Source organism: Rhinolophus sinicus, chromosome 3, assembly GCF_057876585.1.
Source record: "Rhinolophus sinicus isolate RSI-liver-muscle chromosome 3, RSI-T2T, whole genome shotgun sequence".
NCBI classification, from domain to species: domain Eukaryota; kingdom Metazoa; phylum Chordata; class Mammalia; order Chiroptera; family Rhinolophidae; genus Rhinolophus; species Rhinolophus sinicus.
Window position 1 is genome coordinate 26,047,921 of NC_142503.1, and position 12,871 is coordinate 26,060,791.

General features: G+C 39.3%; 1 protein-coding gene across 5 annotated transcripts in view; it reads right to left on the reverse strand.

Moving 5' to 3' along the window:
- Nucleotides 1-12,871, reverse strand: part of FYB1 (FYN binding protein 1) — a 157,470-nt gene that overhangs the window by 85,565 nt on the left and 59,034 nt on the right. For all 5 annotated transcript variants that reach the window (XM_019737305.3, XM_019737301.3, XM_019737303.3 and 2 more), the window contains one exon: nt 4,619-5,762. In XM_019737305.3, the coding sequence (XP_019592864.2) occupies nt 4,619-5,735 (1,117 nt within the window). In that variant the 5' untranslated portion in view covers nt 5,736-5,762. The remainder of the gene's footprint in view (nt 1-4,618; nt 5,763-12,871) is intronic.

Genomic DNA, 12,871 nt, shown 5'->3' on the forward strand with positions numbered 1-12,871 from the left:
GTATTAGTGTGCTAAAATTAATATTAAAAGACTAACTGGTGCCTGAGCAGTTAAGAAAAAAAAAATTGAAGACCAGATTGAGCAGGGAACCAGGAACCTAAATACGCTGAGTGGACTTTTCAATGGCAAAATGACTTAGACCCGAAAGAGAAGAAATTTGCCTTCCCCGTAGGAAAGCCCAAGTGGTCTTCTTTTCTTGGCTCATTTCCCTATCCAGCATTCTGTTCCTCTCCTAGTCTAAATATAAATTGATTGGCTGATAAAGGCTTGAAATACGACTCCTTTTAGGGAATTTACAGGTTAGCAGAGGTCAGATGTTATCAACAGTTCAGAGGTGAAGCATCCATTAGGTAGCTGGATCTCTTCCTTATCCCACCTTGACTGTGTCCAGAAGACTTCTCAGGACAGGAGACTTAGGGAGGGGTTAGAGAGTGGTCATCCAAGTGTCCTTGGCAAGTAAGCATAGTCCAGAGGATATGAAACAAGGCTCTTAGTGTGCATTTAATTCATGTGAATTTTCCTTCTGCCATCTTGTTGTCTGCCTTGTGGAATGGTAAATTGATAGTCCCTTTGAAAATACTGCCAAACCCTGGATTATGATGGAAATATTAATTGGTGTTAAGTAATGAGGGAAGGGAGGCCCAGGATGTTCCTCCTCCAATTCCCAAATGAAGTAGTAAAAAACAAAATATGACAAGATAAACACTATCTCAAACTCACTAGTGGTTACGACACAAGCAAAGGAAAATAACCTCGTTGGACAAACTTTGAAAAGAGATGGTTAAGGGAGGAAACAGAAGAGTCTGGTGCCACAGGAGGTGAGTGAAGCTCCCCATTTGTTCCCCAGGCTCAGAAGAAATACTGGGGGAAGATAGTGAACTGGAAAAACCTGTGAAGTCTCCCTAATATGCTCTAAGTTGGAGATGTGAACTCAAAGGTGAGTGAACAGCCTGGGCAAGATCAAAGAGAAATCTATAGCTTGAAAGCCCTAAATCCCACAATACGATCATACCTGAGGCAGAAGGTAGATGAGATGTCATGGTTGGCCTTGCTATGGCACAGGGCACCGAATGAGGTCTCAGAAAATGGAACAGAATTCTGATGTCCAGCAAGGACTGCCCTCAAGACTAGCACCGCTATCCTTCACTCCAAGAAGAATGTATTAAAAGTATTAATCAGGACTCAAATCATAGTTCTCAGGGGAAGACACCTTTATCACACTGGATTAGTGCAAGTAGATACGTTTGTCATCCATGAGGCAGCTGAAAAGAAATGATGCCACCCCTATGCATATGGGACAGATAATCCCTGAGAGCAAAGAGGGACATCATTTCTCAGCAAATACTGATGACAGAATGATTAACACAGACATAACTTGGCTAAGATTTTAAACCTTAAAGACAGAGATTTCTTTGGGAATCCAGACAGAAGGCAAATCATTTTCAAAGGGTGGTCTCAGACTTCTCCTCAGTAAAACAAAATGCCTGAATATAAAAATAAAGACCATGTAGATCGCTTATAAAAATGATAAAAACATTGGATTAAGAGAAGTCCATAAGATGCTGTTGGAACATAATATAGCAGAGAACAGGTTGTTCAATTAGGTTTAGACTGAGGAGTTGGTTTCTCTTAGAAGAGCAGAAGAGAGAAGTTTAGAAGACAAAGAATAGAGAATAGGAAGCTCTTCAGGTCTGACCAGGGAATGGTGTGGTTAGGAGAGGGCAGCCTCTTCCAGAAGCATTTCTATTATGGAGTTAAACCCAGGTAAACTGCCATATGAATAGTAAGTGGTTCATGAGAAGTTTCAACCTGGAATTGAAGGACAACCTACAGGTCTTATGGAAAACTGCTTTCCCAGAGATTGAGGAAGGAGAGTGAAATAGATTGAGCTCAGGCTGGAGCTAAAAGTAAGGGTGGACACCAGCCATAGCATGCACACCGGACACCTCGAGCATGAGAGATTGAACAGCGTGTGGAGGGCCTTATTGCCACCTGAAGTTGAGCCATGAGCCATGCTTTACAGCAACTTCCAATGCCAGGCTATGCTTTGCCTCTAGTTTTTCACTGTTCTGACCTAGTTCAATCTGTGAGATGTTTCAGGAAACGTATCTGCTTTTTAGGTACCTTGTTCTTAGATTCCAAGCACACATTAGCATATCAATGCTTGTAGAAATCCTGCTGTACAGAATCCACTCAGCCCTGACTTTCTTAAATGTGTTTGAGCATAGAATCTCTTTTTCCTGTCATGGTTTGGAGCAACACACTGACATAGAACATGGCATAAAAACAGCTAAGAAGGTAATTTTCAGAGGGCACATGTGAAAGGAGAGCAAAGGGAAAACGAAAGGCTATTGTTTCAGGGCTTATGAAGGAAAGCCTTGCCCCCCTCCTAGAAAAAACTTACGTGCTGGAGAAAATAGGCCCAACACCTTTTGGTTTCAAATTGCTGGATTCAAGTAGGCTGGGTTAGTTAAAGTGACACATAAGCAGATGAAGAAGAGGTTCACACGTTAGCCCATTGTTAATGCTGCCCTGGCACGTTGGCCTTATCCCTTCCGTTGTCAAGATGCTAGTAAGGGGGTGGGGGGTGGGAGATGAGGGTAAGGGGGATCAAATATATGGTGATGGAAGGAGAACTGACTCTGGGTGGTGAACACACAATGGGATTTATAGATGATGTAATACAGAATTGTACACCTGAAATCTATGTAATTTTACTAACAATTGTCACCCCAATAAATTTAAAAGATAAATAAAAAAAAAAGATGCTTGTGATCCTTTTTAAAGCTAACATAGGAAAGAGGAGTCTTAGTGTTAAGAACAGGACCAGAAAAAGGGCTGGATGGAAATTTCCCAGCAGGTTTTACTAACTCCTACATGCAAACTAGCAGTCCAGGCCAGGGATACATAAAAACCTAAACTTTTCTGGCCAGGCAGACACAATGATGCTTGGGAGGAATCACAACTGGCCTGAGAATCAAAAGGAACCAGAGAAAAGATTAGTTCAGAGGACATTATGATGTTTTGGATATTTTTAAATAGTTTTGCCTTTTATAACCTTAAATGGTTCTGGGGAAAAAAGTTGTTAGCTCCACATTCAGAAAACCAGCGTGTTATATTCAAGCTCATGGTTTGTGAGAAAGTAAGCTGAATAGTTCTACAGCAGAGACCCTGTATGATATTCATTTTGCATTAGAATCTCCATTCAACTGAGTGTGAGTCTATCAGCAGGGGGTATCTAATTTGTTAAAAAAAAAAAAGTAACTGCTAAGCTATAGAGAGTATTAATACTAAATTCTGATTAAATAGGTTTTGGTGGGAGGACAAGCCTGAGCAACTAACAATAATATATTATTTCTGTGCTCCAAATAAAATAATGTTAAGCAGACTGGTCTCTGTCTTCATGTAGTTTATAGTTGTATTTATCGTTTAAAAAAAAAAAAAAAAAGACTTGTTTCAACCAAAGGACAAATAAAGGGAAAAGAATGAGGATTCTTTGGGTTTCACTTATGCTCAGTTTATTATCCCATGCTATCCTGTTTCAAGAGAGGGAGCCCAGCAGGGAGGGTGGATAGGCTCTGTCCCTTCTCAGTTACGGTACGGCCTTGGGCAAGTTACCTAACTTCTCTGAGCTTTATTTCCTCATAGGTTTGCTATTTCATTGCAATTAATAGGGTAATGTGTATCTGATATATAAACAAGTCCTCAATAAATGGTAAGTATTTTTAATGGTTAATATATTGGACAAAGATAATACACATGGAGGATATCTGGGAAAGAGGTTTAAAGAATTGGATGTGAACCTGGAAAGGCAGAATTCAGGTAGAAGGCTAAAAAAATAGAAGTTCAGAAAACGGTATACTGAGAAATAGAAAACAGCTAAAATATAAAACAGAAAGTCTCATTTCACAAGAGCCCCATTGATTTCTTATTTGAATATTGGGCTTAGGAAACACGTGATGAAGTTGTGGGCATTTACAATCATTTGGAGGAGGCTTTCTGAACCTCTTACTATTGACATTTGGGACTAGACAATTCTTTGTTGTGAAGGGCTGTCCTGTGCATTATAGGATATGTAGCAGCATCCGTGGTCTCTACCCAAGAGATGTCAGTAGTACACACCTCCTACCCCAGGCGTGACAAACTAAAGTGCCTTTAGATATTGCCAAATGTCCCCCAGGTGTCAAAATTGCCCCATTTGAGAATCACTGCCTGAGAGTTTTGCTTATCTTTCTGTCTAATTCCTTTGTGGCCGTAGGAGTAACACATCACATTCTTCATTCAACAGAAATGAAACCAAACTAAGGAAGTACATGACAGGGTTATCATTAAGCAAACCACTTATCAATCAAATGGATGTGTCCCCCACCCCACACACACACACTCTCCAAAAGCAGCCCAACAGGCATTTTATCACATGTTGCTGACATAGAACTAAAGATTTTTGCCTTCTCAAACCTCCCACACCAAATAAAAATAATGACAAAGAAAGTCATCGCATACACAGAAGTACCAGTGATGGAATCATTCCTTGTTACAAACTTATAGAGAAACCCTATAGAGAAAACACCCTCTGCTGTTGAACAAAACATGTTAAATAGAAAATGAGAGAACTTACTGTTTCCAGAAGCAGCTTTGTGGAATTTCGTCAGGTCAACATTTGGCGGTCTGTTGGGTTTCGGTGGTGGTGGCCCCAAGACAAACAAGGGAGGCAGGGGCTTCTGCTTAGGGATGGCTGAATTCTTGTCTCCTTTTTCCTTTTCTTGACTTTGGCCCCAAGGCCCTGACATTATCACCTTAGAAGGTGTCTTAGGGAACATGGCAGGAGGAGCCCCAGAGGTCGACTCTTCCTGATTTATTTTGCTCAGGAATACGTTCTTAGCAGCGTCTATCTTCCTGTCCTCTTTTTTCTCTTCAGCATTTTTGGAGAGAGCTGGGACTCCTCTGCTTGCACCAGATTTCAGAACCACTCCAGCAAAAGGCGAGCTTGATGTCTCGCCTCCATGGTCTTTACTGTTTGAGTCTTCCCTTGTTGGTTTTAAAGGGCTGATTTTGGGCTTGACTCCTCTCTGTGGAGATGAGTTTTTAGTGGGACTCTCGACTTCGTGCGGATCATCGATACTCAGGGATGTCTTCTGGCCAAAGATGGGTTTGGGGAAGTGGGGCTTGGGATCATGATCTTGTGAAGCTGACACAAACTTGCCTTGAATTCCAGACAACTTTGGGAACACTTGTTTCTGTTCATTTTCCTGGGCTGGGTGATTAAACCCAGGCTTCAGGCCTGGTGGTGTTACGTCGTGGTCTTGGTTTACACTGTGAAGTAAAGGCTTGTTCCCAGGAGGCCGGGGAAACACAGGTTTAGAATCTTCTTTGGGCAAGTTGATGGGCTTGGGGCCTGCAGGTTTGAGAAATCCTGCTTTCACCTCAGGGTCTCTGGTGGCTGAGACTGCTGGTGATCCAAATCTTTGGCCCACTCCTGTGGGCTTTAAAAATGGGGGCTTGGGCTCTTTGTCAGGCTTTTCCTCAGAAGAAGGTTTCACCGCCAGAGGTGGCTTTGGAGACCCAAACTTTGGTACATTGCTGGGTCCTGCTGGAGGGCTGGCATTTCCTTGGTTGTTGAATAAATTCTTTTTGGCTTGCACTCCTGAAGGGGAATGTTGCCCCGTGACTTTGAAGGGCCGGCTGTTGACCGAGACCTCTTCTGTCGGGTTGCCTCCTGTGTTAAACTTCGCCATGAGAGACTTCACATCTGTTTTTCCATCCTGCAAGCACAGGGAACAAAAACTAGCTGAGAACCAGAAGTCACACTTGCACCGTTTAAAAGACTACACTTTAAAGGGTTTCCTGGTTTGAGACCTGCAGTGTTGCTGATTGGTTAGTGAGATATTGTAACATTTATCTTCCTCTATGGCAAAATAAGTTGTGAGAGTTTCTTGAAGGGGGAGGGCTATTGTACACATACATTTTTGGGTTGTCTTAGACTGATATGCTCACTTTTGTTTGCCACAACTTACCTTTTCCCTTTCCTGTCACTGTTCCTCTAGTGATCTTGTTTGATTTATTCTTGTTTTTTGTCTATTTTATTTTTCTTGAAAAAATATGGAAGTGACTAACAAATGACTTCTTCCATATTTTACAGTTGAGCCTCTTAAATAGAAACTGCACTTAAAAAATGAAAGTAACTCTTAGGTTGCATACTTTAGACAGCACAGCCATGTTTACCATCTCTGTGGTTTGTAAGAGTTCTGGTTTGCTATCCACTTTTAAGGTCTGTTTGTTAACAGGGAGCTGTAGCAGAAAGATCCACTAATTTTATACATAAGTAACGAAAAGTTTTTCCACTTACACACACACACACACACACACACACACACACACACACACGAGTATGTTTATTTAGTGTTAATGTTTCAACTGGAACCAGACTAGCAGGCAGAGTGTGCTCACTTTCAGAATTGGTCCTGTCTAGGGTGCTTGGTCTGGGGCCACTCAGTGAAGGTGACGAGGAAGCAGTAGAGACTGGCTGGGAAGTCTCAAATGCAGACTCGTTTCTCCAGTCTTGTCTCTTCTATAATGACATTTATAATTCTTTCTAAGGACATTTATCAAGTCCTACTACAGGTCTCTGCCCTCATTGTCTAGAATTAAGGTATTATTTATTACAGTAAAGAGAGTAGACAGTCACACATTTCTGTGGGTATAATTCCATTTAATCTCGTAGAATTCATGATTTATTTGGTCTTTCTCTAAAAAGTAAGTTCTTGTAGAATATTCTAGTTCTTTTAGAATATTTGGAAATCTGAGGCGTTTATAAAAACCATTAAAGATACATATGTGGCCATGCCAATCTCTGTTTTCATGCTTTAAAATTCACCTAGAAAACATTTTCCACTTCCCAACCCCACCTATCATTACAACACACCCAAGCTTATTTCATCTTTCAAGGCCCACACCAGTACCACAAAACCAGATCCTGTCCAGTTGGGAAAGTTTGCTCCCTCCTCTTGACTCATGTAGCACTTCAGGCACTTACTTCTACATGACCCAGTGTTGTGTTTTTTCATAAAAATGAGAACCACTAGTTAATGTGTATATATGTGTGCTTGATTCTGAAACATGCTTGATTCTGTAGCCATATGGCCCATCTCTTTCATTTAGAAAATGGCATTATCGAACTCCGTTTCACAGGAAAGTAAAGTGAAGTTGACACTGCAAGAGGACATCATGGAGAAAACTTGGTTTAAATCTTAATTTATTAGTGGGGTCTCAGTTGCTTCATCTATAAAATCGGGATAACACATACCTGCCAGAGTTGTCATGCGCGTCAGAGATGGAATTTGTAAAGTGCCTGCCTGGCTCACAGCGTGGGCTCAATGTACAGAAACTGTTATTATTAGAAATGTTAAGTAGCGTATTCAAGGTCTCAGCCAGGAACTGTGAGGATAGACATGCAGACTCAGGTCTAAGTCTCCAAAATCCAGAAACTGTCTCATTCTTCTTTGTATCTCCACAACACCTAAATCAGGGCCAGACAGCCTCAGGGTTCCAATGTATATTTGGGGAATGAAGGTTGGCACTGAGCTGAATACTGTGAACAGTGATTTTAAAAGAAATGGTGCCTTCAGCCAGAGTTTGTCTCCATACCAAACTGCCATGCATGTATGTTTGTGGGATGAGGGTAAGAAACCTAGATAGGAGGGGAAAACCAGATAAGAGAAACATTTTTCAGCTTGTAGTTTGTTCCTTTAATTTACTGCCCTATATCCGAGTTGCTGAAGACATCTTGTTTCCTACCTTGCCTCCCTTGTCCACTTTTTTATCCCCATGATTTCCTCAAATTCTCAATCAATCCCTGAGACCACAGGCAGGAGGAACACAGCAGACTAGGGAGAGTTTGGGTGTTGGGGTGCGGGGGGGAATAAGAGGAGATGGGTCCTGCCCTGTGCCTCCAGGGAGATCAAACTGCAGACTCCAAACCTTAACACAAGAAGCATAAAGAAGTATCGACACGAAAATCTGCTTGCTGCCTGGAAGAGAGTCTGTCTCTGGGGAAGAATTCTTTTATTCTAGACTTACTCTATATTTTATCATTCATATTTTTGGTTTATAATTTATTCTAGGTTTATAATAAGAGGCCGCATAGTAGAGTGGTTAAGAACATAAACTTGGAAGCCAAACCACCTGGATTTGAATCTTATTAGCTATTTAATCTAGGGCAAGGAACATAAATTCACTTTTCTGTTCACCTCTATCATGGGACTAATAATGCCATGTCCTAGGGCTGTTAGAAAGAATAAATAAATTAATATTTGTAAAGCATGTTAAAGAATACCTCGTACATAGGAGGGTTTCCTATTTTTATAAAGCAGGTCAAGCCGTAGAAATCGTCTAGTTCACCTCTCCCACTGCGTTGGTAAGGAGTAGAAACCAAAGGATTTAAGTGACATCCTACTTAGTTACAGCAACTCCGCATCTTAAATTTTATGGGGGAAACCCCATGAACCACACTAATCCATTGTCACACTCCATGTCCTCGTTTTAGTTTAGAAAATATGCAAATCATTGATTTGGAATTGGAATTTATCTCTTAGCTGTCAACGCAGACTCAGGAGTCAGTACAGCGTCTTACTTCACAGCACAGGCTCTGGGATTATAGACTTGGCTTCAAACCTTGACTTTGCCACTTAATAGCCGTGTGATCTATTAAGTTGCTTAACATTTTTGAGACTCAGTTTTCTTCATCTATAAAATGCAAGTAATAAAAGTACCTATTTCTCACAGGGTTTTGTTTTTTTAAAAAAAGATGAAATGGGTTAATGCGTGTAAAGTTCTGAGATCAAGAATTGTGTGTAACATACATTCAATGATCGTCTGCCATCTCTAATTCACCAGTCACATAACATAATTTTCTCTAGGTGATCAAATTGTGATGTTACAACCATTAATGTTATATCCTAATTTTAAATTCATGTGACTGAAACAAACATTACACTAGATGACATAATAGAATTGTTATGTTTATGTTTAGTTTACCCACACTCTGAAACTTTTCACTGGATGTTGAAGGACAGGTTAAGAAAGAGCAATAAGTTCTTATGTAGGACACAGAACAAATAGTAACAGCACCTAAGTTTACTAATATGTCTGGCAAATCAACAACCTGAGCTCTACATCTGTTTACTCATTTATATTGACTGTTTAGCTTTACAGGTTGTTTGGTTGTTATCACTGTTAGTAAGTTCATTGGATAAAATTTTCAACACCCAGATTTGTCCTTAATCTTAACAATAATAGCTATATTTCTTCCTTAATGATAATGATAGAAAGGCAAAAAGAATTAAAATTTTGTTTGACGTTCTCCATCCTGCTTCAGTGTAGATTGAATATCCACTCCATTATCTAGGACTCTTTTTACTTGAAAAAATAATAATGAAGAGGGGAAGAGCAACACACACTAGAGTGAAAAGTAAGCCTGCTCCAAACCCTGGACCTCTAAGCCCTAGTCCCCATTCTAGGGGAATTGTACGTCCTGACTAACCAGTACAATATTAATTTATGCCTATTGCTTTGGAATAATTATTCATAATGCTCCCGTATATTCTCAGAATTGACCTGCTTTAAACAATAAATTACATGATGAACTTACCCAGTTCCTCACTAGAGGCAACCACTGTTATCAGTTTCTTATGCTATGCATACAAATACACACACATACACACACACACACACACACAACCTTCCTGTCCCCACTTTTTGCACAAATGGAAATCCTTGCTCTGCTCCTTGCTTTATTTCAGAACTGATATTCAGTTGCTAACACCAGTACAAATGGATGTATGATCAGCAACCATTGTAATTGCTTAATACTTATTGCAATTCCAGTTGTTAAATTTTCAATATCAACTCTTTTCCCCCTTGCCAGTTGATTGTTATCAGTGCATATTATTTTCAAGCCCATTTTCCTTAATAGACTTTATTTCCTTATTTTTTTTTGCATTTAAATTCTTTTTATTTTAGTATTTTGTTCCTGTGTTTTAATCCCCATTCCTTCCAGTGCTTCTTATCTCTAAAAACAGCATAATAAATACCACCAAAATACAACTTGAGTTCTCTATTTTTTGAGCATAGACTTTATTTCTTTATTTTTTAGAACAGTTTTAGATTTACTGAAAAATTGAGAAGAATAATACAGAAGGTTCTCATTTACTGTATATCTGGTTTCCCCAGTTATTAACACTTTACATTTGTTTGCAGGACCTTTTTGACTTTTAATAATTTCAAGGTTGGGCCTCTATTTATTCTTAAGATGAAATATTTCACAATCTGGAAGACCTTAGAGTTTAGAATATTTTAAGTACAATAAACATTTCATCTGAAATTATTTGGAATTTCTTTTCCAAAGTCGTTTGAAGAAATCATTACTGTTTCCATCGTTAGGCACCTATATAATGTTTAGCCCAAACTACTGCTATACATTGTTCTATAATTACAAAGATGCAATTGTAGAAGTGCTCTTGATAGAAGTGAATTTCGTTAGATCCCCCCCATATCTTTTCCACTTTCTCAGAATTCTATACCTCCCACTGGCAAAAAGCTTAACACATTTGCCACAGCCCCTGGGAGGAAGGCTGTTAGCAAAAATGCTTTTGCTACATCCTCTGAATTCCTAGTTAACAATTTCAGATTCCAGAAAAATCTTTTTTTTTTTTTTTTTTTTTTTGCTTTTAACAACCTACATAAAGTTTAAAGGTACTTAAACAAAGGCTGAGATGACCTTTAGGACAGACGTCAAGAAACTATAGAAATCAAGAAAATATTTCCTTTTATAGCTAGTTCATCTATATATTTTCATATGGAAAATTAGAACCACTCTATCACTATTATTGATAACAGGATTTGGTTTGGTTTGGGATTACTATTACAATATTTATTCTTTTTAGTATTTCTTGAATAGTAGGCTAATTCTCAAAAGGGGCCAATTTTGGCAATGTCTGGAGACATCTTTGATTGAAATGACTGACTAACAGAGTCCTCTTAGCATTTAGTGAGTAGAGGCCCGGGGTGCTGCTAAACATCGTACCATGCACAGGACAGCCCCCCACATTAAAGAATTATTTGTCCAGAGAGTGTTGAGTTTCAGAAGCCCTGAACTGATCCTATTTCTCCTTGATTATTGAAAACATCTTACCAGAAATTCTGCTTTTTTTTTAGATAGTATTTTTTTATTTTTCAATCCCAGTTCACATATAATATTATATTAGTCTCAGGTGTACGACACAGTGATTAGACAACTATATAACACACAAAGTGATCACCCTGATAAGTCTACCACCCTTCTGACACTATACATAATTATTATATTATTGACTACAATGTCCTATGGTGCATTTTATGTCCCTGTGACTATTTTTATAAATGCCAATTTGTACAGAAAGTCTGATTTTAACTCTAAAACCTACGAACAATTGTACAGAAACTAAATAACACAAAAAGGCTACCACTAGAGATTGTTTTCAAAGTTCCACATCTTTGTTAAGTTTCACTTTGTATAGCACAAAAGAAAGAAAACACCCATGAAACATGGGTACCTAATGAACTAAAAATAACTTTGAAGTGTGGGTTTACCTCCTTAACTTATGTTTGTGTCACTTTTTAATTAAAATGAGGAGGATGAACCACTCTTATGGATGCTGTTAGGAAAGAGTGAAGATAGGGAATACATAAAATGGAGTCACTTTAACCCAACTACTAAAATTATTAATATTATGAAGGTTGAAGCATGCGGAAAGACTCTATTTTTGTTCTAACTAGCCTGGGAACTTCAACTTTCTGAAATTTCCAGTACTGTGTCAATGTCTGGATATACATCTGCACATACACCAGACCTCCAGATAACCCTCTGACGCCCCCGAAGGACTCACATATGCAGGCCACCTCATTACTCCCTGAAGGACTCATGTGCTCAGGCTACCTGACACCCATTATCTGGACCACCAGTCGTGATCGCACCTTTTGGCACCCATCCTCTAGACTGCCTGGCATCCATCATCTAGACTGCCTGCCCATGTGACTGATAACTCCAGGGCTAGGAATGCAGGATTGATCATTCTCAAGAATGTACTTTCTCCAATAAGAACTCAACTTTTCTTTCTTTTTCAGAACACTTCTGGGGTTTTCCCTATCAGTATTCTCAGTTTGCAAAGTCTAAGACCCTTGAATAAGTATCATTTATTTCTAGCCCAAACCTCCAAACTCTTTTTGAGTGAATTCAACATTCCCTAGGTAAAGCCCACGGAAAAAGAGAAGATGCCAGTTTCACTTGACTGCATGTAATGCTTTTAATTAAGAGGGAGACAGTAAATAACAATAGTTTACCGAAAACGGTCAGTCTCTTTTCTTTCTCTCTCTCTTTTTCTCCTTCCTTCCTTCTTTTTTCTTTCTTTTTCTCTCATCTCTGTCTCTGTTTCACCATTAATCAGTTTTGCCGTGTGTGGGTTTTCTTTTCAATTGTTATGTTGAAATAATGTTTTGTTGCCCTTGACTTATTTGGACTGAATTGTTCTTTTCATAAAACAAAATTAGTTCCTACCACTGCCACCATTACTCAGAACAGGACCCCAGGAATAGTGGCCTGAGGGGATAACATCAGGCTTCAATGAGGTATGTACGCAAAGAGAAAATTTTCTAGGAGGCCAGTCCTAGTCTTGCCCATGGCTTCAGAGATTGTAATCAGGGTATATGGAAGTGGGAAGAAAGCAGGTAAGGGGTGCTGTATTGGGGAGATGGCTCATGTTGCTTAAATTTGGGATCCACTCAGCCAAGGACTGACCAGAAGGAATAACAAAAAGACTGAGAAGGTAGAAACTTCTGT